General features: G+C 36.9%; 2 protein-coding genes across 2 annotated transcripts in view; one reads left to right on the top strand and one right to left on the bottom strand.

Moving 5' to 3' along the window:
• The window catches only part of LOC139137925 (nucleobindin-2-like), a 608,701-nt gene that overhangs the window by 513,737 nt on the left and 69,191 nt on the right, over positions 1–25,773 (bottom strand). The gene's annotated exons all lie outside the window — the stretch shown is intronic.
• LOC139144954 (pancreatic lipase-related protein 2-like) lies at positions 15,661–20,761 on the top strand. The gene is made up of 2 exons (XM_070715794.1): positions 15,661–15,778; positions 20,011–20,761. The coding sequence occupies exons 1-2, from the start codon at positions 15,661–15,663 to the stop codon at positions 20,619–20,621; spliced, it is 729 nt and encodes a 242-aa protein (XP_070571895.1). The 3' UTR covers positions 20,622–20,761.

The raw sequence follows: 25,773 nt of genomic DNA, 5'->3' as shown, positions 1-25,773 counted from the left end.
GTTTTCCCGCGTCAATTGCATGGTGTAATTTTACAAACCTCTGATCCTTTGTATCTATTTTTAAAATGTTTTCCGACATATTGAAAAAAATTCGGTTGGATGGCTTCCGGTGACGTCCTTCTTTCTTGCGAAGGAACGCTTCACTGGTTTTCGGAGTACTGCTATTATGTTTTTGCGTGCTTTAAAGCAAACGCCTAGTTTAACCGTTCTATTTTCTCGTATTATAATCAGTAGGGTCAAGGGGTCGTTTGAGTAAAAAAATCACCCCACCAGGCACCCTACTGCCATATACTCAACAAAGTGATGAACTTTCACTGGATATATCACATCAACCAGACTGACCGTTCCAGCCTGTTTAAACTATTTTACGACTCTAACGTGAAGCCCACACCCAAATGATACTTTCAAAGCTAATTCTGCCTCAGTACAGTAACCAAAGTCAAGAAAATCGATAACTACTATTATATGTAGTGGACATTGGGCACCAAGAGCAGGCAGACATGATTTTGCAGAGGGGACTGTTGGCACTGTCAGTCGCTTTGCAATCGGAGAAGTATCTAAAGAACGTTTTGCGGAAGTGGCATAAATGTCAGTAATGGTAATAGAATTCCCAATTTTATCATCCTAATATACATCTAGTAGGCATAATTTTTGATTTTAGATATAAGTCCCGTGCTTGATTAATGTTAGGCTCTGCACTTGCTCTGTTCGTTTAAATTGGCAGGCTCCAGTTGTTCAAGGTTAAGTTTAGGTAATTTTCCGTTCCATTTAAGGTAACGCCATCCTAGGTACATGCCTCCTTTCACTTTACCAAGCCAATAGGAGTCGGGATTGGGTGTCACATCACAATTCAGACAATACCCCACATTGTACCTGTGATGAAAAGCTAGATCATGAACAAGTCGTGGTCAGACACTACGCGCTTGTTCGACCATTGTGCAACAAGTTTCCAATCGATGTCCATAGTGATTTAGAGACAGAAAGCAATTTTTGCCGAATAGAGTCTCAACTAACGAAGAGAAGACAGTAAAAAGGCATATATGGTGGTGAGGAAATCGATAATTCCAAATAGGTAGGACATGTTTAAATTTTGACATCATTCATGAGAACTCTGCAAAAATTCCTTATACGTGTATCCTGCGTGATTTCGTGAAAGATGCACCTCATAGATAGTCACTGAGCCTGCTGAGTTCCATAAAAGGATGAGCTACTCGTCGAGTCTGCTCACGAAAACTAAGTCGTTCGGGAAATCTATGATTCTCAAGCGTCGATAGAGTGGCGGGAAAATCGCTGGTGCATGCACAGTGTCTTTTGAAACTCAGTGAAACACCAGCCACAGTAGTAGCCACTATTATAGGGTTGGTGAGAGGGAAGTTGATTAGAAACTAGCATCTAACCCAAAACAGGAAGTATTTAACTCTAGTCCAATTGATACAAAAATGCATGTTTTTCCATCGCGGACGATAATTTTGGATAGGGAACAAATTATCTCCGCAAAGGCCTTGTCAGTAACCTGTGACCCACATTTGCATGGAACACTGCTTTGAAGAAGGGTGACCTCTACAAAACACTTCGTAGGGATGGACTGTTTGATATCCTCAAGGAAATACTAACTGTTTTTGAAAAAAAAAGTTGTCTTTGAAACTAAATCTTGCCAAGGATGGCAGAAAATAAAAAAAAAGCGAACGGGAAGTATAAATAACACACTGACTGTTAGTTCCAGCCATTCCTTTCGATTGTTGGCGCGCTCTTCGGGTGCTCCATTTTCATAATATCTTAAATTTTAGGCATATCCTTCGGGGTACCAATTTTCAGAACCAGCCAATTTCATATCATTAATGCTCTGCAATGATTAATAATTTATTTCACTCCTTTGCAATTGTTTTGCGTGTAGACAGTTTTTCAATTTAGAAAATTAGGCAGTTTTATTTATTTGTTATGATTCTATTCTTCAACAGTTTTTCGTCTTTACTCCAAAAACTATCAATTCAATTCAGCTTGCCTACATAGGCTGCACCGGATATCGTGTGTCATTGATCGATGTTCTTTACAATTCAATAGTCGCGCTGGTGGCGTACTGACTACGCACGCGCAGGTTCATAAACTACCGAGCAACAGGGAGGCATCATGGGCCAGTGGCTAGAGCAGTGGACTCACGATCAAAGGATGGTGAGTTCGAGCCCCGGCATGGCTGTGGTGTTGTGTCCTTGGGCAAGGCACTTTATTCCTCATTGCTTCTCCCCACCCAGGAGTGATGGGTACCTGGTAGGACAGAGGTTGTTATGTGTGCGTTTAGCTCTGCTGCGCTTATTGGCTGCACATGTGAGCTGTTGTCTGCTCCCCAGGGAGTTGAGAGGTATCATATTAGGTCCAGTGACCAGGGGTAATAATAATTGTAAAGCGCCTTGATCACATCTACTTGTGGATATGTTCGCTATATAGAACCAAATATTATTATTATTATTCAACAGGAAGTGTACCAAACCGATAGGGGTAGTGCGCGTGACAGGGAGCCTGTCAGCTGGGAAATGGAATGTGTCATGTGGAAATGCTCACGTTTAGTCACGGAAAATGAGATCAAAGGTCATAGGCCAGGGTTTTGCGCAAGCGCTTCCCTCAAATAACTATTACTGTTCGTACGTATATCTAATGCTGCATACAACTGTACAGTCTTCTCCGCTAGGTGACGGGTACCGTACGTTGTGAGTTGAACCCGATTGAAACCACCACATTTGTTAATAGAGAAAGTGAATGAGCACAAAGTGAGTAAGTGAGTATCATTTTTTTAGTCATTTGTGATAGACTTGTAACAGAAGGGAATGGGACGCAACAACTGTTGCAGCACATCGACTATGACTTATCCATGCATACTCATTCACTTATGTGGAAATGAAGAGACTCGCAACATATCTCTATTCATAATAATGGTTTCGCATATCAATGTCTTCCTTCATGTTATTCCTTGGTGACATATTCTGTTTGAGCATTGACATTGACATTTTATGATATCCATTGACATTTAGAAAATTTGGAGTTGCACACCTGTCACATGGGAATGAAGAGGCTCTCAACACATCTCCAACCGCTAGCATGGCATTATCTATCAATGTTAATCTTCATTTTCTTTCCTGGTGACATATTCTGAATCATTTTGAGCATTGACATGGGAATTTTGTTGTATTGATTTGCATTTAGAGCATTCAGAGTCACACACCTGTCACGTAGGAATGGAGAGTCTGTCAACACATCCCCAACAACCATAATTGTGTAACTTATCCATGTTTCCCTCAATTTTCTTTCTTGTTGACCTATTCTGAAACATTTGAGCATTAATATAGGAATTATGTTGTATTGATTGACATTTGGAGCATTCAGAGTCATGACACACATGTCACATGGGAATGGAGAGTTTCTCAACACAGCTCCAACCACAATATTTTATGTCTTACACATCTTCTCCTATCTCTTAAGTTTTCCTGACCTGTTCTGAACCTCTTGTAATTATTACATTTGAATTTTGTTGTAACCATTGTAATTTAGACCTTTCGGAGTCACACACCTGTCACGTGGGAATGGAGAGTCTCTCAACACAGCTCCAACCACAATATCATGTGTCTTACACATCTTCTCCTATCTTTTAAGTTTTCCTGACCTATTCTGAACCCCTTTCAATCATTACATTTGAATTTTGTTATAACCATTGTAATTTAGACCTTTCGGAGTCACACACCTGTCATGTGGGAATGGAGAGTCTCTCAACACAGCTCCACCTCCATATTTTGTGTCTTACACATCTTCTCCTATCTTTTAAGTTTTCCTGACCTATTCTGAACCCCTTCAAATTATTACATTTGAATTTTGTTTTAACCATTGTAATTTAGACCTTTCGGAGTCACACACCTGTCACGTGGGAATGGAGAGTCTCTCAACACAGCTCCAACCCCCATATTTTGTGTCTTACACATCTTCTCCTATCTTTTAAGTTTTCCTGACCTATTCTGAACCCCTTTTAATTATTACATTTGAATTTTGTTGTATCACTTGTAATTTAGACCTTTCGGAGTCACACACCTGTCACGTGGGAATGGAGAGTTTCTCAACACAGCTCCATCCACAATATTGTGTGTCTTATACATCTTCTCCTATCTTTTAAGTTTTCCTGACCTATTCTGAACCCCTTTTAATCATTACATTTGAATTTTGTTGTAACCATTGTAATTTAGACCTTTCGGAGTCACACACCTGTCATGTGGGAATGGAGAGTTTCTCAACACAGCTCCAACCACAATATCATGTGTCTTACACATCTTCTCCTATCTTTTAAGTTTTCCTGACCTATTCTGAACCCCTTTTAATCATTACATTTGAATTTTGTTGTAACCATTGTAATTTAGACCTTTCGGAGTCACACACCTGTCACGTGGGAATGGAGAGTTTCTCAACACAGCTCCAACCCCATATTTTGTGTCTTACACATCTTCTCCTATCTTTTAAGTTTTCCTGACCTATTCTGAACCCCTTCAAATTATTACATTTGAATTTTGTTGTAACCATTGTAATTTAGACCTTTCGGAGTCACACACCTGTCACGTGGGAATGGAGAGTTTCTCAACACAGCTCCAACCCCCATATTTTGTGTCTTACACATCTTCTCCTATCTTTTAAGTTTTCCTGACCTATTCTGAACCCTTTTAATTATTACATTTTCATTTTGTTGTATCACTTGTAATTTAGACCTTTCGGAGTCACACACCTGTCACATGGGAATGGAGAGTTTCTCAACACAGCTCCATCCACAATATTGTGTGTCTTATACATCTTCTCCTATCTTTTAAGTTTTCCTGACCTATTCTGAACCCTTTTAATCATTACATTTGAATTTTGTTGTAACCATTGTAATTTAGACCTTTCGGAGTCACACACCTGTCACGTGGGAATGGAGAGTTTCTCAACACAGCTCCAACCACAATATTTTGTGTCTTACACATCTTCTCCTATCTTTTAAGTTTTCCTGACCTATTCTGAACCCCTTCAAATTATTACATTTGAATTTTGTTGTAACCATTGTAATTTAGACCTTTCGGAGTCACACACCTGTCACGTGGGAATGGAGACGTTCAACACATGTCCATCCACTATAGTGGTGTGACTTATTCATGTTCTTCATCAATCTAAGTTTGTAGTGTGTGATCTATTCTGAACCAGTTTGAGCAATGACATTGGAATTTTATCTGTATTTCTATTTGGCCCAGTCGGAGTCATACACCTGTCACATGGGAATGGAGTCTCTCTCATACCACATAAAACCTCATAATGACCATCATCCTTGCCACTTATACCAAAACTTTCACAAACAGTGCATGAATCTCTTGTAACAATACTCACAGCAATCATGTAGATATCAAGATAATGGGAATTTTAACATTCAGTCAATTGTAAATTCTGTGAGCAATAAGAAATAATGATGATATCACTATGCACTCACCAAACATCTTTCCTGTACAGCTGATGTGTTGTAAGAGTATTTTGAAGAGAAATTGATTTGAGAAAGTAATAGTCCATTTTATCATACACTTTAACACCTCTTACCATCCCCCGTGAGAACATCAGATTTTCATTGTTGCAAATACACTACACAGTTGTCTTGTTATGTTTTTCTTTTTTGTTCTCAGATTGGCAGTTGAATATGTAGATGAGGTACTTTGCAAAGAAGCAGTTGCCTTGTGTCAAGAAGGAAAGGCAGAAGTCTGAAGATGCATACATTAGCTTTGTATAGTAATATAGATTTTGCACATATGATGATTGGGTGATAAGTTTTGAGCCTAACTATGAAGGGGCGATGCCAGATCAATGAAGCTTGGTTTGAATATATTTCAACTTCAGATGAAAACCAAGAAAAGGGACAAACTATCAATGGAAAGTACTATTCTAACCTGTTGAGGGAGTTACGGGAGGCTGACAAAAATACGACGGGGGAAAGTCGAGAAAAGGTGTCTTGTCCCATCTGGACAATGCTCCACCTCACAAGTCAGTCATTGACATGGCAACAGTGCGTGACTGCGGCTTCAAACTCATTCTACGTGCCCACCATACTCTCCTGACCTAGCACCCTCAGACTTTCATCTCTTCCCCCACATGAAGAAATAGTTAGCTGGAAAGCATTTTGTATTTTTAAGGCAATTTTTGTCATTTTTGGTCAAAAATCTTTTTCATAAAAAAATAATTGTCATAGCTTTGATATTTAGTATACAGGTTCAAAGAGGTTATCAACATGTAATATATTCAAAATATGATGAAATGTACAATTTTGTAATTTTGGAGCAATATTTGCCATTTTTGGTTAAAAAGTGTGTTTCTAAAAACCTGCTTGTCTGATAGCTTTGATATTTGGTATACAGGTTCCTATAGGTCATCCTAGTGTGATATATTGACATTGTGATGAAATCTTCTATTTTGTATTTTGACACAAGTTTTACCATTTTTTGTCAAAAACTTTGTTTCTCAAAAGTTACTCATCTGATAGCATTTTTGTCAACAAACTGCCTGTATAAGTGTCCACCTAGTGTCAGAGACAGATGGCAAAGACACTGTAGGTATAAATGACAGTTTTCTATGCTTGCTACTGATGAATGTCTGTGTAAATATGGATCTGTAATGAAACATTCTTCTGTCATAACAATACATTGTATTGCCAAGGGATCTCTATACTCAGTATATATTTGGTGTTATGCTATGTACGTCCTTTATACTGTCCATGCCTAAAGTAGCTACAGGGACTTTGACCCTATATGCTTCATTGTCCTCGTGGTGTAATGATAGATTGTAGTCTGTTTGTACATCACTGTATTTACACAAAATGAATACAACCTGAAAACTCCTGCATGGTAAGCCATGACCATGTTGTATTACCTATGTGGTCAGTATTTTTAAATAGCTCAGACGTAGTACACTCTGACTCAAAATATTTAGTATGAAGTATTCCACATGTACTTAGATATTTGCTCTGCTTCAAATGCATGATTGACATAGCTACGTCTAGAACACTACGTATGTGTTTACAAAATGGGAACACGATTGGAAACAAGAAGTGACATAAAACTGAAACACAAAGTTCGATATCAGTTAAAAGAGGACAAGTGATTGATCTTCATGAAACTTGTGGAAAGGGCATTGGTTGCACTGAAGTGTTTGCAGAACAGGAAACAGGCAAGCTGTGTAATTGAGGAGTTGCCAACAATGCCAGGTGTAATTATTGTCTAGGCTGTAAATGATTAAAAAGGGAAACTCAAGCAAATTGCTAAAACTCTGTAACCACGTACCAGATTTTGTTGAAACTTTGTATGCAGGTTCTTTATGGTGATTCTAGTTACATTTGTTCAACTTGTGGTTAAAGTTTTGAAAATTGTCTTTGCGATAAATTTTCCCTTTTTTTGGTCAAAATCTTCTCCTCATAAAGTGTTCGTCCAATTGCTTTTAAACTTGGTACGCGTGATCCCGGGGTTCGCCTTTGTAAGATATGTTCAAATTGTGGTAAAATTTTTATATTTGTATTTTTGGGTAATTTTTTGCATTTTTGCTCAAAAAATCATTTTCTCTGAATTAACGATTTGATTTATTGTAACTATTATTGTAACCATCAATATTAGTAAGATTGAGTGTATGAGTAGCACAACAGGAAGCTAAACTCTTTATGAACTGAACAAAATGTTACAAGTGAATGCAAATTTACCATGCAGTAGTCAATCAGTACCAGCAAATACCCGCCTTTTTTAATGTAGGATATTTGTAAGACTTTATAAGAATACAGCCACACAATTTTGACAAGTACCGGTAGAATACATTGGTACTATGCAGGGTCCATAACACTCATGAAAAGTCCTTGACAATATTGTTGAAGCTTCCCATAGAGTTCATTGAAATAGTATTTTGTCCTGAAAGTCATTGAAAATTGATTATTCGCATACAATTTCAAAACTGACATGAGCATCAGAAGTGTCATATTGTGAAGTGGTATGTTGCATTCTGAAAGTGTGCTTTTAAATTGCCATTGAAAGCATGGAAACTCTTTACATTTTATTTTGCTTTGATTAGGTGAAAACTTTTTTATCACTGCTTGTTCCACGTTAACTTTTTAACTTACGATTTTGTATGAGTGAAAATTATATTGAGTTTTGTTACATTATTCAAAATAATAAAATCTATGAAAGGTATCATATTGTGTGTTGTCATAATTCCAGTGTTATTTGTCAATCATACATAAATCATGATATCATACGTAAAGGATTATGACTTCTTTCACATTCTGTAATTCATTTTCGGGTGATTTGACCAATTGATAAATCACTACCATCAGTATTCGATTAATAGTATATTTGTGTATCAGCTATCGAACTGCCAACTGTCGGTTTCTGTAACACACGAGTAAGATTATCAAATAAATAGCGAATAGTATGGAGGATGATTCCTTGTAAGAAAAACTGAGAATGTGAAAGAAATATGGCTAATGTCCATCAATGAGACATATATGTAACAAAATAGGCACAACTTTTGTCAGTATATTACAGTTTACGGACAAGACCACATACTAACTTTCTCAGACTTTTAACTCCTGATGAAGGGGTAAAAGATATTATACTACGCATTTGCTGTACAATCGGGCCAATCCTGATTTACCAGCTGATCTCCATGCAGTGTAAAGCAAGGCGTGCAGTGTTTCATCCAGATAGAGGGATTCCCCCTCTGTTGACATGTTGGCATTTGTCAGGGGAGCGAGGCCCTCCCCATGAAATGGTGCTAGTTACACCTTAGAGATACAAGAAGAACACATGAACTGGTGAAATCACCCCTGTAAATGTTCTGGTAAAGGGGGAACCCCCTCTGATGATGCCATCCTGGATGAAACATTGTACAATCTGCAGTATATGCTTCTTTGACAACATCATTCCAACCCGGTATTGAATGATAGTGCTTTTGGTTTTCTTGAATTGAATACATCATCACTTGCCTTGGTGAACGCATTAGGGGTGGACCATTTGATATCCTGGGGGTCTGGAAGATTTTCGAAAAAAAAAATTCCCAGCAGATACAAGGGAAAAAAATTCTGCCTTAGATGACTTATGAAAAAAAACCTGGCAAGCTAATGTGGAAGAAAAAAAATCTATCACAGTATCAGCAAGAACCTTTTGGGATGTAACTTTCCCATTTCCGTGCACCCTTCTTGTCTTTCTTGGCTTTTCCACTTGCCTAAAATGCATCAAATGCATCGTGCTAGCCATGATTTTCATCATTCAATTTCATTTTTCGGCGCGCCCTTTGGGCGCGTAACTTTAATAATAATAACTTGGATTACTTGGATTACTGTTGTCATTTATGGGGAGCATCACCGTTTATGAAAGGGTTGCATAAGATTCAGAAACGTGCTATTAGAGTGATGGGTGATGCAAGGTATAATGCTTCGACTGAGCCTTTATTTAAAACAATGCATATAATGCCCTTACCAGATAGAATAGTTTATAAGAATGTTTGTATGGTTTTTAAATGTTTAAATAATCTTGCACCGCAATATATGAAAAGTCTTTTTACCGAAATTGATCATAAAAGAGTTACAAGATCTAAGATGCAAAAATTGTTAGTGGTTCCTGCAACAAATAAGGATTTTTATCGAAAAGGGTTTACTGTAAATAGTGCCAATCAGTGGAATAATGTCGATTTAAGTATAAGATCTAGTAACTCATTGAGCAGTTTTAAAACAGCTTACCTGAAAGCTTATTGGGTATAATTTTTGTGTTTGTGAGTTTTAGTTTTCTTGTCAAATTGTTTTTGTTATCTAGTGTGATTGTGCATTTTTATTTCCTGTGTGCAGGTTCACTCCTGGCCACTTTTTTCTGTGCATTGTATTGTTCTAGCTTTGTTAGTCATGTTTCATGTTGTTCTGCTTTGTATCAGTTTGTATGTTCATCTGAGGGCCCTGGGGAAGATAAGCATCTTTACTGAAGCTTACCAGGCTACTCTCGTTAAACAAGGTTTAATAAATAATAAAAGAAAATAAATTTGTCAGAGCCCTGTCCTCCTGGTGCAAAACTTTAATATATCAGACATACATATATCTGTGATATATCTATGTTTAAAATCTTTTGGTGTGCCCATTTGGGCGCATTTCTTAAAATATCAAACAATATTTTCAGCATGCCCTTCAGCTGCATGACTTTGATACATCAGATATATATATATATATATATATATATATATATATATATATATATATATATATATATACAATATTTTCAGCATGCCCTTCAGCCTCATGACTTTCATACATCAGATATATATATATATATATATATATATATATATATATATATATATATATAAACAGATTACTTCAAGTACAAAGTAATGAAATCTATTACTTAAGTTTCATGCATCTTGCAATCCTCAGATAGAAGTGAAAGGATTACTAGCTCGACACTCTTACATATATGAACGAACCATTCTATTTGTATGTAGTGTTAAAATTCGATAAATAATATTTGTTTTGGTGGCGACATTTTGAAACCAACTCAGAGCGTTTGTTTAACAGTGTAGATTTGTCAGCATTGATAATTTGTAGCTTTTCTGATATACAAAGATTACATCGCTTGTTCATGTTAGAGTAGCTCAATGCTTTATCAATGATTGACCATGAAATGTCAAAGTCTTGTCCCTTATTTCTTAAGTTCCATACATATTTTGATAACTCGGTGTCGTTTTTGTATCTCTCGTTGCGGAACGACTTCATGTGATTAGTGTAGCGCGTCTTGAAGGTGTTATCAGTGAGGCCGATGTAAACCCTCTCTCCGTTGCCCTCCGTTGATACGTTGGCCTTGTACACCACGACTTTGACTTGACACTTACCCTTCAAGGGGCATGCTGACTTAACCCTGCAATTGCAGTCAGCTGGTTGGTCCTTACGCTGTTCTCCGGAGATTACCCTCTTATTATATATTTATATATATATATATATATTATATATATATATATATATATATATATATATATATATATATATATATATATATATATATATATATGTATAAGTTACAAGATTACAGACTATACAGACTTTCAATATACAGACATCAAGATATTTCTGACATATATATCTGATATATTAATTTACTGCACCCAAAGGGCGCGCCGAAAAATATTAAATATTAATATTATATATATATATATATATATATATATATATATATATATATATATATATATATATATATAATATATATATATATATATATATATATAAAATCTAATCATGAAATCTGCAGTTCATATTAAAGCATGACAAGTTCCTGACACTTTTCTTTTCTGTTTCCTCTATGATAATTCTATATTAGAAAGCAACATGCACTAATATTTCACAATCGCATTTTTCTACAACAGTTCTGGACATCTGGTTATGCATAAAAAGAGTGGAGTACATTCACCGCTCATTCGAAATACTGTATTCGAACTTTAGAATTGACACTTTTAAGTTCCTATCTTAAAACTGACATGACAATAATTTCATTAAAACACTGAATGACTGAATGTTTAAAATATACCCCAAAAATTATACATATATATATATATATATATATATATATATATATATATATATATATATATATATATATATATATATATATATATTATATATATATATATATATCGCTGCATTAAAAACAATCTTTGAAGGAAAATGCAAAAAAAAATTGCCAGGATTCACAAGGAAAAAAAAACATCAAGTGGAACATGTTGAAAAAAATAATGCCCCAAAAATTCTTCCAGACCCCCCCAGGATATCAAATGGTCCACCCCTTACAAATTGAGTTACAAGTTGAATAATATGATGACGAAAGAGCCTAGCCAGCTCTCTGTAAAAGACAGATATCGGCCACATTAAACAGATATTATTCCCTAATATTTTTCTTCGTTCAGCGAAGGAAAATACGAGTGACGTAATGACCGTGTCACCATGAGTCGAAGACGAGTGGTGACACGGTCATTACGTCACGAGTATTTTCCGAGCTGAACGAAGAAAAATATTAGGGAATAATATACTTATCACATGCACAAGCCAAGAATTCGTTATTTTTTGCAAAATAAAATAAGTTTTCCCATGGCGATTTCACGTTTAAACTTTTGAACTACTTTAGTAATAAATATCAGTACGCTGTGCACAAGTTGTCAATCATTTCCATTGGATTGTGCATGTGATAAGTTCTTCATATACAAGCGATGGGTTGGGTCATCAACAATGAGGCCTACTATACATGATTTTCATCATTATGCAGCGGCCTTTTAGAACAACTACCATAGAAAACTTTGGTCACAACTTAAACACACACATATACACAATACACATATACACATACATACATACATACATACACACATACATACATGCATACATACATACATACATACATAGACTCTTTAGAAATTACAGTGCTCAATGTTGAAGCAGAGCGCTATAAATTATAACACAAATTACTTCAAGTACAAATTAATGATATCAGATAAGCTTCATGGCAATAAGTATGCATGAAACTTAAGTAAAAGATATAATTACTTTGTACTTGAAGTAATTTGTGTTATCATATATATATATATATATATATATATATATATATATATATATATATATATATATATATATATATATATATATATATGAAACACACGCATTTCTATGGTAACACTTTGCAGTAAAAGGGGGCTTTGACAACGCTATATAAAATGTTTTTGCATCACTGTTTTGTCAACCATGATCTAGCTAACCGGCGTTACCGCGGCCCTCTCTCGAAAAATTGAACTCCTCGACACTCTTACTGCGTATTTCAATCGCCGACGACCTCGCACAAACCCTACGTTTAAATGCTCGTTTCTAAACAAAATATACATTTCACATAGCCTGATTTCCATGATTTCCTATATATTGCCACCCGCCGGTTTGATTATAAACGATACGTAAATACAGAGAGCATACAGAGGGCCTTCGTCGCAATGCGGAAGTGCACATACGTGACCTGTCAAAATTTTCCCACATGACAGTCTCCGGGTGCGCGCGAACTCCATAAGTGACCAAACCGACTCTATGGCCGCGACAATGTTTTTGAGCACTTGTAAAGAAACAAATTTGAAACGTGCAACGCATTATATTTTAACACGGCATTTCTAAAATATATCATTGCTACAAGCTAGTAAATATTATTTTCCATCTCGTTATTGATACAAGATATCGTTATCATCACTCTTTAAAGAAGATAGCAAAAAGAGAGAAAACTGTCCTGCGTATGAACAAGGACAAGCGCTAAGAATGCAGGGAATTAATATTAGAGCGCCATCTGTATCAATAATTGTCAGTTTTAGTCGGGACGCTGGTTTTCAGCTTGCAACTGGAAGTTTGGCAGTACAGTTGCTATTGCAACGATAAAGTTGGCACAATGCGTTCTTCATTAAACACATTGAGTCGTTACTTTTATAAAAATTGCCAATTTATGTTAAACTTCGTGGCAAATAAAACAGAAAATCTATACCTGCCTGATTACATATGTGAACTGTTTCCATCAGAAAGTACATGTAAACTGGATGTTTGAATTTATTGTTTACGCAATGCGTAGTGGTCCTACTAATTTTTTAGCAAGTAACAATTGGTTCTCTTTTATTCTTTCTTATGACAAATCATGAATCAATACTATTGTTGACCAAAAGCGTCCACAGTGCATCGTCAGACTGAATAACATTTCTAATCTAACCTCTGACGCGACTGTAAGGGCTTAGCCCTATATAATGGTACATGAAAGGCTTATTCGTCGTACTTACATAAACATAAAATGATTCACCCAGCCCCAATATTGACTTTTCCGGAACTTATCTTTTGAATTTTTTACAACTTTAAGCAGAACATATATGTTAGGGGAAACATCAAAAGTTAAATATAATAAATCTAACTTAATTGCTTAAGTTTGGCCTCAGACCCCCCCCCCCACCCCCCCCTTCTAACTTATCTGACCTAAAATTGAAAAAAAATTGCGGACTCATACCCTGTACTAATTCTTTCAAACGACGTACCAATGTACCATTGAATGAAATAAAAATCGAAAACCGTTATAAAGTAACAAAAATACAGGTGACTGGATCGGTTTCAGCGTACAAAAACAGCCTTGAAATCGTAAAAATTTGCCAAAAAGACGCTAAATCGTTTTTGACTGCACATAAATTAGTTTGGCCAAAAACCCCCCACCCCCAAACTTAAGCAATTAAAGGCGCCCTTCTCAATCCAGGTTCTCGCATTAGCAAATGTGTCAACAGCCCATTAACAGTTTGTCATTCTTTTGTTTTCCATTGAATATTTCATGAAGTAAATAATATTTATATTAGATAAATCTGATAATTGAGTGGGGGCTTTAAGTTTTTTTTCAAACATCGATCTTTTGACGTCGCCCTTTATTTGACAAGGGTTGGACAAGGGCGCAGGACTTTGCTATTAAATATACCTACTTTAAGGTTGCGTGCGCCTAGAAAGTCAAGGACTTAAACTTTTGCTCAAACTTTCCTCTATGAACATTTTAACCATTCTCTTTAAGAACAAAAATTGGCGGCCACGTGCCAACAGCTTTAAAATGAGCACAAACAAGAGGTAGATTAGAAATGAATAATTGTAAAGGTTTGAGAGTCCGAATATCTGTCACCGAGGCACAATCATACTATGCCTGATTTATTTTGTCTTTCAAAGAATGTTAAAGGATATACTCCATAGGATACATCCAATAGAAGTTACATTCCAAAATAAAGCGTCCTATTCTTAATTTGAACCAATGTATCATATGAACTTTTGAAACATTAGAAGGATATACATATGCACAAGCTGCATTTTAATTGTTTTGCATGAAGAGAAAATGCTGCAATGGTTTTCTTATCAAAGCCGTTGCGTAAAATGGAATGTATTTTTTAAATTGAGAGTTGGCAAGGTCACTGTCATATTCCCGACGATTGGCAACTCATCGCTGGCAGTGATGGCATGTGTCTTTACTTCTGCGTAAATATCGTGTGATGTCATTTTAAAATAACATTTTCGCTGGCGCAGATATCTGTGTATTAACCGTGCCACAAATTGCGAAAAACTGAATAATATCATCCACAACGGGAGAGTAAATAAATCACAGTGACAATGATCTCTTAAAGTATTCTGTGTCACGTTGTGGTCATCAGTGAGATGGTTTAAATTACTACTGTTATTTCACGTTGTATTCATAATATTTTTTCGTCCTTATCTATTTTTCAGAGCTGAAGACGGTGATCAAACACAGCAGGTGTCGTCGAAGATTTTTGTGACTAACGAATAATAGCAGCATATAATTACCTCTTTCACATCGCGAAAGTCTTTGACAGGCGCATTAATTTCTTTTCAATATTCAATTCCAAACAATTGCAGAAATATGTCTGAATTTAATGGACACAAGGCACTACCAGTTTCAGAAGTACGGCCTGAGATGGAAGCAAAGAAAGGCAGTAAATTATCGGGAACGATCAAGTATGATCCAGACTCTCCGTCCATTGTGGAACAATTGCGCGAGCAAGGGTTCCTTGATGCAGAAAAAAATAACCTTCATTATCCATGGTTTCAAGAGCGACATGGAGGCTCTCTGGATGAAAGACATGCAAAACCTAATGGTGGAAGAGGACCCTACTCAGACGGTCATACGCTGTGATTGGAAACAGGGAGCAGCTTGGCACATCAGTATCTTACAAAGTCAGCTAACTTCGTTCGAAATGAGAATTTCTGACATCGAATCACGAGCCCAGTTTATGTCTGTACGGTATGAACTTGACTCTTTTAAAACGGTAAATGAAGAGGTCCGATCAGAGGCTAGCTTTATCTCTATACGGGAAAGAGACGAAGCTTTGCAAACTCTAAGGGCAGAAATATACTCACAAGAAGGCATTATCGACTGGTTGCGGACATATAGTCCAGTCAATCTACGACATTTTGGCACCTAACCCACCACAAATTGCAACAGAATTTTTTTCTTCAGAATGCATTTAAGTGAGGTACCCAGAACAACATATTAAAAGTTTACCCGAATCCACGTTGGGGAAATATGTCTAATTTGCATAAATCAAATATGGCTGCCAGCCATCCGACAAAATAGCATAATTGGCCATATACCACATGTTAAACAAGCTATTTCAGTGATTTCAAAGTCTGACACTAGTTATTTGGCTCAGGGAATCATTTTGGAGGTATAATGTTTCATATAGGCACTTCATTAATTTGCATAATTCCAATATGGCGGCCAACATTCCTACAAAAGACATTTTCGGTCATATACCACATATTAAACAAGCTCTTTCAGTAATTTTAAAGTTAAAAGTATATTTCTTAGGCATGGACAAACGTTTTTCGAGATGCAATGATTTTGCATAGGTACTTTGTTAATTTGCATAAATACAATATGGTGGCCAACTTACCTACAAAAGACATTTTCTGTCATATACCACGTATTAACCCTTTGGGCGCCACGGTCCATTTTTGTCATCTTTATAAAATGTAACACAGTCACTTTTTCTGCTGTTTGCCAAAATTTTGATAACAAATGTAGCTGATGAAAAATAGTATCCATTCGGTCAAAATTTATGAAAAAACGTACAGAAAAGTTCGCAGAAATGGGTAAAATATTGCATTAAAATTTTGGAGTAAAAAATTACAGCAGTCAAAGGGTTAAACAAGCCATTTCTGTAATTTCAAAGTTAAAGTATATTTCTTTGGCATGGACAAAAAATTTCGAGATGCAGTGATTTGCATACTTAGGTATTTCGTTAATTTGCATAAATCCAATAGGGTTGCCAACATACATACAAAAGACATTTTCTGTCATATACCACGTATTAACTCTTTGGGCGCCAAAGTCTTTTATTGTCAAGTATGTAAAATGTATCACAGTCAATTTTTCTGCTTTTTGCCAAAATTTTGATAAAAAACTGTAGCTGCTGGAAAATGATATCCATTTGGTCAAAACTTATGAAAAAACGTACAGAAAAGTTCACAGAAATTGGTAAAATATTGCATTAAAATTTTGGTGTAAATACTTACAGCAGTCAAAGGGTTAAACAAGCTATTTCTGTGATTTCATAGTTAAAGATATATTTCTTTGGCATGGACAAATGATTTTTGAGGTGCAATGATTTGCCTTGGCACTTCGTTAATTTGCATAAATCTAATAGGTTGGCCAATATACCGACAAAAGACATTTTCTGTCATATATCATGCATTGATATCTATTTCGGCCATTTTGAAGTTTAAATATATTTCTTGAGCATAAAGAAACACCTTTTGCGGTTCAATGTTTTTAAAAGACACTTTGATAAGTTTCAGAAATTAAATATGGCTGCCAAATTAATGACCAAATAGCTTCTTATATAAATAAGGTTCTGTAGAGTTTTTAGCAACCGGAATATCAAGAAAAACTGTTAAGAGGGCACTGCACCCAATGCAGCGTATTTTGCTCAAAATATTTTTTTTTGCAAATATTCATCCAATTTGATTAATTTGTTAACCCAAGATTAAAAATTGGTTAGGCTCACCTTTTAGCTTGGCTAGCAGTCGTAAGTAGCATGATATAGAAGGGGTAATTTATGCAAATTACCCGATTTTCTGCTTCCCTTTTATCCGAATTTCAAGATTTGCAAAGAATATAACTCTAGTCTGGCTGGGTCAAATTTTCTGAAATTTTCACATTGTTTTTTAAATGCTATATAACAAAACAACTATTTTGTTTTGCAATAAAATTCTGATGCAAAAAATGTCAGACTCTTAAAAACTTGATCAACACATAAACTCACAAAAAATGAAAATGGCATGCTTAGGAAAGGCTTAAAATTAATTCAAACAACTCATCAGCCCAACGGAACCCAACTGTTACACGATACAAGCATGTACATCTGGAAAAATGACACTTGGAAAAATGACTCAAGATGTACTTGTTTGTATTGTGTAATAGTTGGATTCTGTTTTTGGATTAATTTGTAAGCCTTTGCTAAAGCATGCAGTTTTCAGATTTTTTTTAGTCTGTGTGTCCATAAAGTTTTTATTAATCTGACATTGTTTGCAAAGTGCTAAGTTTTGTGTGTATTATGGCATTTTTTATTTTGGTCATATCATTTTTCTGTTTTTTAGCTTTGTTGTGTTTATTGTATTTTTGCTGTTATGTGTGATGACTTCTTGCCTGTCATCTAGGGGATCTTATAAAGATGCACCCATCCATAAGAAGGGGGTTCAGTCTAAATTAAAAACTAAAGATTTTGAACACGTCTTTTTTTTAACAGTAAACATTACAGATTACATGTTTTGACACTGTACAGTGTTAAACACCCATACAAATTACGAAAATGCCGTACACAGATGAATCCAATGTTATATTCAGAAAGAGAATATATTATTCAGAAGACTAACAATCATTAACAGTCGTCACATGTAGAAAAATTAAATTTTAAATATACCGCAATTATATCCGGTGTCGCTCAAATTTGATCAGAATTGGTACATACCAAAGATCAACAATAAGTTTTGTTTCTATCTGTTCAGTGCAGGAAAATTCTACGTTGATGTTATGACAATGATTTCTGCACAACCAGAAAAACAACAAGAAATATTTAAACCAGAAAAACAAGAATGACAAAAGTAAATAACGTCTGAAACTTTAGGTACTGGAGGTCAACTTTGGCAACATGCATAGCAGAGAATGTTTCAACCATGGATATACAGAAATAGGCATCCATGGTTTGAGCAGATCTGTTAATATGTCACAGTTCATAAATAATCACAAGAAATGACAAATAAGCTGTTTCAGTTACTGCCACCACTCCCGCATACCTGCATACAAATAGATTAAAGGTCAAAAACCTCTTACTCAGATGTGTGCGCTGTTTCAGTTATTGCCACCACTCCTGCACATTTGCAGGATTTCCCCCTTTTCTTACCTCATTTGCATATTTTTGACACTGAAACAACATCACATCTCAGCCCCTGCATCTACCTGTACACCAAATACTGAGATGGTAGCTTTGGCGGCATGGGAGCCTTTGCGTGTGACGGACATACATCCGCACATACATACCTACATACATACATACATACATACATACATACATACAGACATACAGACACCATCGACTCACCATATAAGCTCTTATTGGTATTTGTATCAATACCAAATATGAGCTAAAATTGAATGTCGAAGGACTCAACAGTTTCTTCTTGATAGTTTCCTAGTGCTAAACACTATACCAAACCCTTATTTATATTAGAAGCTATTAAGCCATGGGGCATTAATATGGCGGCCATATTTAATTTATGCAAATTATCAATGGTTCTTTGTAAAAATTGAACCACTAAAAGTGTTTCTTCATACCAAAGAAAAATATTAAAAGTTTAAAATCACTGAAATAGCTTGTTTAATGCATGGTATGTGACCGACAGTGTCCTTTGTAGGAATGTTGGCCACCATATTGGATTTATGCAAATTAATAAATTACCGCATCTCTCGAAAATCATTTGTCCGTGCCTAAGAAATATACTTTTAACTTTAAAATTACTGAAAGAGCTTGTTTAATATATGGTATATGACCGAAAATGTCTTTTGTAGGAATGTTGGCCGCCATATTGGAATTATGCAAATTAATGAAGTGCCTATATGAAACATTATACCTCCAAAATGATTCCCTGAGCCAAATAACTAGTGTCAGACTTTGAAATCACTGAAATAGCTTGTTTAACATGTGATATATGGCCAATTATGTTATTTTGTAGGATGGTTGGTAGCCATATTTGATTTATGCAAATTAGACATATTTCCCCAAGGTGGATTCGAGTAAACTTTTAATATGTTGTTCTGGGTACCTCACTTAAATGCATTCTGAAGAAAAAAATTCTGTTGCAATTTGTGGTGGGTCTAACCCTATTTTGACTGGACTAAAACCACACAGCAGCCGCAACTACACAATCAGTTGGTGAATGGTTAGGAGATGTAGCTAAGAAAATCAAGGTAAAGAAACCTGGTATAAAGATACATGGTGTTGGCCACAGCCTAGGCGCCCACTTGCTTGGCAAAGCAGGGCGTTCTAGTGGAGTCTTTTCCAGGATAACAGGCCTTGATCCAGCTGGTCCTGATTTTGAAGAACCTGATGGTGCAAGAGACAAGATGCTATCAAAGTCGGACGCAGAGTTTGTAGATGTTATCCACACCAATGGATACGACGAGGGCTTCTGGCCTAACTTCTATCCCGTAAATCACTTCGGAACGCTGATACCACTCGGTGACGTGGACTTCTACCCTAACTACGGTACAGAGCAACCAGGATGTAGCGGCATCGGTGGCAGTCATTCCCGTGTCTTGGATTACTACAATTACACTATAAAACATCCAGGCGTACTGACTACAAACCAAGTTCTCGATGGAACTCCTGGATACGAAAAGCCAGTGAAGAAGACAAAGAGAGGTAGGCCAGCAGAGATGGGATACTACTGCAAGCGTGGTTATAACGGACTGTACTACATCTCTCTAGCACCTGAGCAAATACCACTAAAGTATAAATAGTCAAGAAAAACAAGCGTGCTCGTGGGTGTCAGACCGTTCATAAACAAATGTTAAATCACATCAAATAAAATGTTATCAAAAAATTTGAATGATATAGAATAAATGCGGAAAAAATTTTGCTTCTCATGTGTTCCTGAATTGTTTAGAGCAACTTATTATAGCGTAATCATTTTTATTACAACAGCGGCAAAGCCAGTGCATAGATAACTGATTGTAATACAAACAGAAACTACAACAGCAACAAGTAATGGAAAACCTTAAAGTATAGAGGCGGCACCTTTATTTTACTGATAAAGAGCTAATAAACCACAGGGTGCTTGGTTTAGATATGAGAAGTCTCCTTGCCAAACATAAATATAAGAAATCAACTTGGCATGGACTTCCTGAAGACAGTACCATTTAACGCCACCCTGCTGAGATTTCTTACTGACAGCGACAAAGTATAGATACACAAGGCGCATTTAGACTACATATCAATTACTATTAGTGTTTATATTACAATCAGTTACCTATGCACTGGCTTTGCCGCGGTTGTATTTCATCGATGAAATTAGAAGAGGAATATACACACTATAATTGTATTGTCTTGATGACATCTGCATTGACGCTCCAGCAAAAACGCTACACTATACGAAAGCCAGCTTAAAGTTTGTCAGTATATGTGTCATTATGTTTAAAATGTAGGTTTTTATATTGCACATCTCGTACATGTACACGTAAGGGCGTGAAACTCATGAAACTCTATTCCTAAAATATTGTTGTCTTCAGCTTTGTTACCAAACAGAGACATGGGAGAAGCTTGGGCGACATTATCTGTAAGCTTGTCATTGTAGAATAAGGTTTATGTGTAATCTGTATTTTTCACACACATGGGTTTTGTGAACTTTCCACACTGCTTCCTTCAGGCGTCTTGACACCATCAGTTGTCTACATGTTTACCTCCAAATCTCTCTCAGCCTATCAGTTCCTCCTCTGCACACGGCACACAGCCTAAGTCAGCAGTCCTTGTTCCTGCAATTTTCTTCGATTCAACTCTCATTTTTCACCGGTGGTAGACTGCCATCACTTGGGGTCACTTCAGTCATTCTTCCTTTGTTTGAGCCTAGATTCCATTCTGACCCCACTCCTCGGGAATTCTGCTAATTCCCACACTTTCGGCATCGCAGGATAGACCCCAACACGGGGCAGTTGCTAGACCTTTGCCTTAGGTCATCAACTGCCCCTTTCACTCCGCTGCTTGACTGAAGGGGTCCTCTTCCAATTTTGCAGTGGTAGTCGTGTTTTACTTTACTTTTATCAATAGCATAGTGTTGTATAGCTTTTTAGGAGTTTTTATGTCACTGCATACACTTGCAGTTTTCTGTGGCTTGTTTTTTTCATTCGCAATAAGTACAGCATATTAGTTATCATGAATGTAGTGTGGCGTGTTCAAAAAGTGTAATATGTGTTTGGGCGACGGTATCTGTAAGCTTATCATTGTAGAATAAGGTTTATCTTTAAATTGTGTTTTTGACACAGATGGGTTTTGTGAACTTTCCACACTGCTTCCTTCAGGCGTCTTGACACCATCAGTTATCAACATTTTTCCCTCCAAATCTCTCTCAGCCAATCAGTTCCTCCTCTGCACACGGCACACAGTCTCAGCAGTCCTTGTTCTTGTAAGTTTCATTAATTCAACTCTCATTGTTGTAGACTGCCTTCAATCCCGCCTCCACCCCTTTCTCCACCTCTCTCTCCTTACCTCTTCTCTCATGAAGGGACCTTTGATTCCATCCTGACCCCCATTCCCAGGGAATTCTACTAGTTCCCACACTTTCGGCCTCGCAGGATGGACATCAACCTTGGGAAAATTGCTTGCCTTCGGCTCTAGGTCATCAACTACCTCTTTTCAATTGGCTGAGGGGCCCTCTGCAGTGTTGTAGTGGTAGTCATATTTTACTTTATTTTTATTCATAGCATAGTTTCGTATAGCTTTTTAGAGAAGTTTTGATGTTTATTGTACACACTTGCAGTTTTCTTTTGGTTACTTTTCATTCGTAATAAAACACTTTTAGTTATCATCAATGCAGTGTGGTGTGTTCATAATAGACTTCTGCTGACATTGAGTCTCCACCAAGTCCGCAATACCGTGTACCTCAACATAGCATAGGCTTAGCAGCTGAGCCGAATCATGTTATTTCCTTCTGTAAGAAGTGGTAGAGGATGGAAGTCGATGGATAATTTTGAAAGCTGTATGAATAATAAGCCGATGAGCATCAAAATGGTGACAAGGGCTGAAAAGACAAAATGGTCCCCGCGGACTTTGAGATTATTTATGTAACAGAATAATATATCCATGGGACTATGTGCCGAGGGTAGGTGACCAATTTGCCCGACGTAGGGAGGGCAAATGGTCTCCTGTACCGAGGGTACATAGTCCCTTATTTGGGCTATAATGTTTTTATTACATGTCTCTCTTACACAGTTTTCACTCAAATATTTAGATTTATTGGCAAATGATAATCAAATGCTTTATTTCCATCTTAGATGAAAATCCGTTAAAAATGGAACGATTTTTATCATCGAATGGCGCATTGATATATTTAAACTACTGTTATGCGGTTTATCATTTTTTCTGCAAAATTTTCCTAACTCGGATTTCCTATGCAAAACATGAAATTTCAACATTTTTACATCAAAACGTTGTCAAGTTGAAAATAGTTCCGGTTCACTTTCAGTCCAGTGATGACTATGCGGCCCGCGACGTCATCGACGAGTTACCATTGAATCCTATGGAGCGCGCGACGTTCGATATACGAGGCATGTAATAAATTCTCTTTCTGTATATCAGGGGGCAAAAGCGACTGTTAAATCTTTAGTTGTTTGGACGTAAATGGAGTTTTGAGTATCAATAGCTGAAGTGAACATAGAAAGGCAAGTGGGACATGGCGACGAAGCAAAGAACGCTAGGTAAACAACAACTGATCACAGAGGTTCGGAAAGAGATCAATAATACATTTATTTAGGTATCCAATAAACTAAACCAAAATTTCAAAAGGTAGCAGTGTGTACATTTGTCATTGCTTGCTCCCCAACATGCATATTGTGCCCGGTGCCCTTGGTAGGGGACGTACCAAGGTATGTACGCCAACGCAGAGTAAGTGCACCCTCTACAGTGGAACTCACCAAAAGCCATGACTTCATGGTACACAGTCAAAACGGAACGGTTCGCGAGGACAGTTGTATAGTGAACACCTATTACCTGGTTACGAGGGCTATAGCGCCTTTTTATTAATCAGTGATGGGCCGTGCGTTACCAGAAACACATCCGCTATTCCCCGAGGCCGTACACCGCGGTGTATAGCAATGTGTACCTGGTAACACACGGCCACGAGATGTGATGTACGAGTGCTATAGACCGAATAAAGACCAGCTTATAGGCGTTTTATAACACGGCACACGCTCATGTTGTTGTTTATATTATAGTTTTTAATGTGTTTTGATATTATGCACTGCAACAATCCATTGTGACAAGTGTACTTGGCGATCCTGAGCGGTAACAGTAGTAACAATTTCTTCACAAGTAATATCCTAAGCAGACATAGCAACATCCTTGATTGCACTTGAATCTGTCGCCGATGAGCTGTTCAATTTCCCACGCTGTTGGAATGGAAAATCTTGCTGTTTCAGAGAGAGGCTCGTCGCTCATCCCGGGTGCTTATCACGTTCTGGTCACCCGTCATTGTTTCAAAGCTGCAGACAACAATAGGCGTATGGTCACGTGACCGGCCACTTTTCCAAAATTCGGCAAAAAAATATTTCCCTAGGGAAATAGTCTTTTTCATTTTTGATTTTGTGTATTCATTTCTTCGAAGACCTCCCAGCGCCTAGCGTCCAAGGGCTTTCACAACTGGCGAAAAATGGCCGACATTTGGGAAATATGCTATAACTCAGACAGTCTGAGAAACGCAATGTTGGGGTTCATGAGGAAACGGGGAAAATATTTGAGCAGACAACAAGCATGAACAAATCAGAAAAGAATTTTAAAGGCACGGCAAATCCCTTAATCACAAGAAACATAAAATAATCAATTTAATTAAAAACAACAACAATAACAACAACCTTCCCTTACGGTGTTTTTATGATGAAAACTCAACTACTGAATGCTAATGATATTTTGACCCTGCAGTTAAAACATCCAATGACATTTCCTGCAGTAAGACTATGTTCGATTGAGAAAAACAACTGACAGAAAGCTTTTTGTAAATACAACTACCATACATCGCAATATTAACATAAACAGACAAACCTGATCGCATTTTCAGACTCTGCAATCTGGCCATGGTCAGTCTTATCCGATGCAATTCGTTTTACGACTTACGATCTGATCTTTGGCTGTCATCACATTCCAATATAACGTGCCTACAGGGGATGCTATGCCATTAATTTTTGCATCTTACATTTAGGCAATCGTACCGAGGAGATGGGCCCTGTAAGCAGAGCTAGCTACTCGGCAATGTATTGAACCATGGATTTTGCAAACAGTTACTGCATAATCAATCAATTTTTGCATCTTACATTTAGGCAATCGTACCGAGGAGATGGGCCCTGTAAGCAGAGCTAGCTACTCGGCAATGTATTGAACCATGGATTTTGCAAACAGTTACTGCATAACCAGTGGGTCACATCTGTTTTCTTTTAATTTTGTGTGGGTAGGCTGTCGACAGTCTCTTGTACCTCCTTTGCTTAAAATATAAAAATAACTGGTGCATACTGTGCCCTCTATGTGCATTGACCGGCAGTCGCCACAAGGCAAGAATCTCTCTCTCTCTCTCTCTCTCTCTCTCTCTCTCTCTCTCTCTCTCTCTCTCTCTCTCTCTCTCTCTCTCCCTCCCCCCGATCAGTCCTTTCGAAACTGAACTGCTTTTCAATTCCAACTATTATGCAGAGAGTGAAAATAGGAGATAAATTCTGCAAAATGAGGTAAAATGTAATCAATCTACAATGTTTCCGAAGATTATCTAGATACAGTTGTATCGTTTGCATCTCTTTGAACTTAGTCCATTCTGTATTTAAGATCCTTGAAAGACGACAATATAGTAGTAGGTCTAAGCTTGCTGAAATTTTGATGGTTTTGGGATTCAAGATTGTTATTACGACGATGCAATGTAAT

Source organism: Ptychodera flava, chromosome 1 (genome assembly GCF_041260155.1).
Source record: "Ptychodera flava strain L36383 chromosome 1, AS_Pfla_20210202, whole genome shotgun sequence".
In the NCBI taxonomy this organism is placed as follows: Eukaryota; Metazoa; Hemichordata; class Enteropneusta; family Ptychoderidae; genus Ptychodera; species Ptychodera flava.
The sequence above is the reverse complement of the archived record's forward strand: the minus strand, read 5'-3'. Positions and strand labels throughout refer to the sequence as shown.

Coding starts and splice junctions, on each gene's coding strand:
- LOC139144954 (XM_070715794.1), top strand. CDS start 15,661: ATGGAGGCTCTCTGGATGAAAGACATGCAAAACCTAATGGTGGAAGAG. Junction 15,779..20,010: donor GCACATCAGTATCTTACAAA/GTCAGCTAACTT, acceptor AAAACCACACAG/CAGCCGCAACTACACAATCA.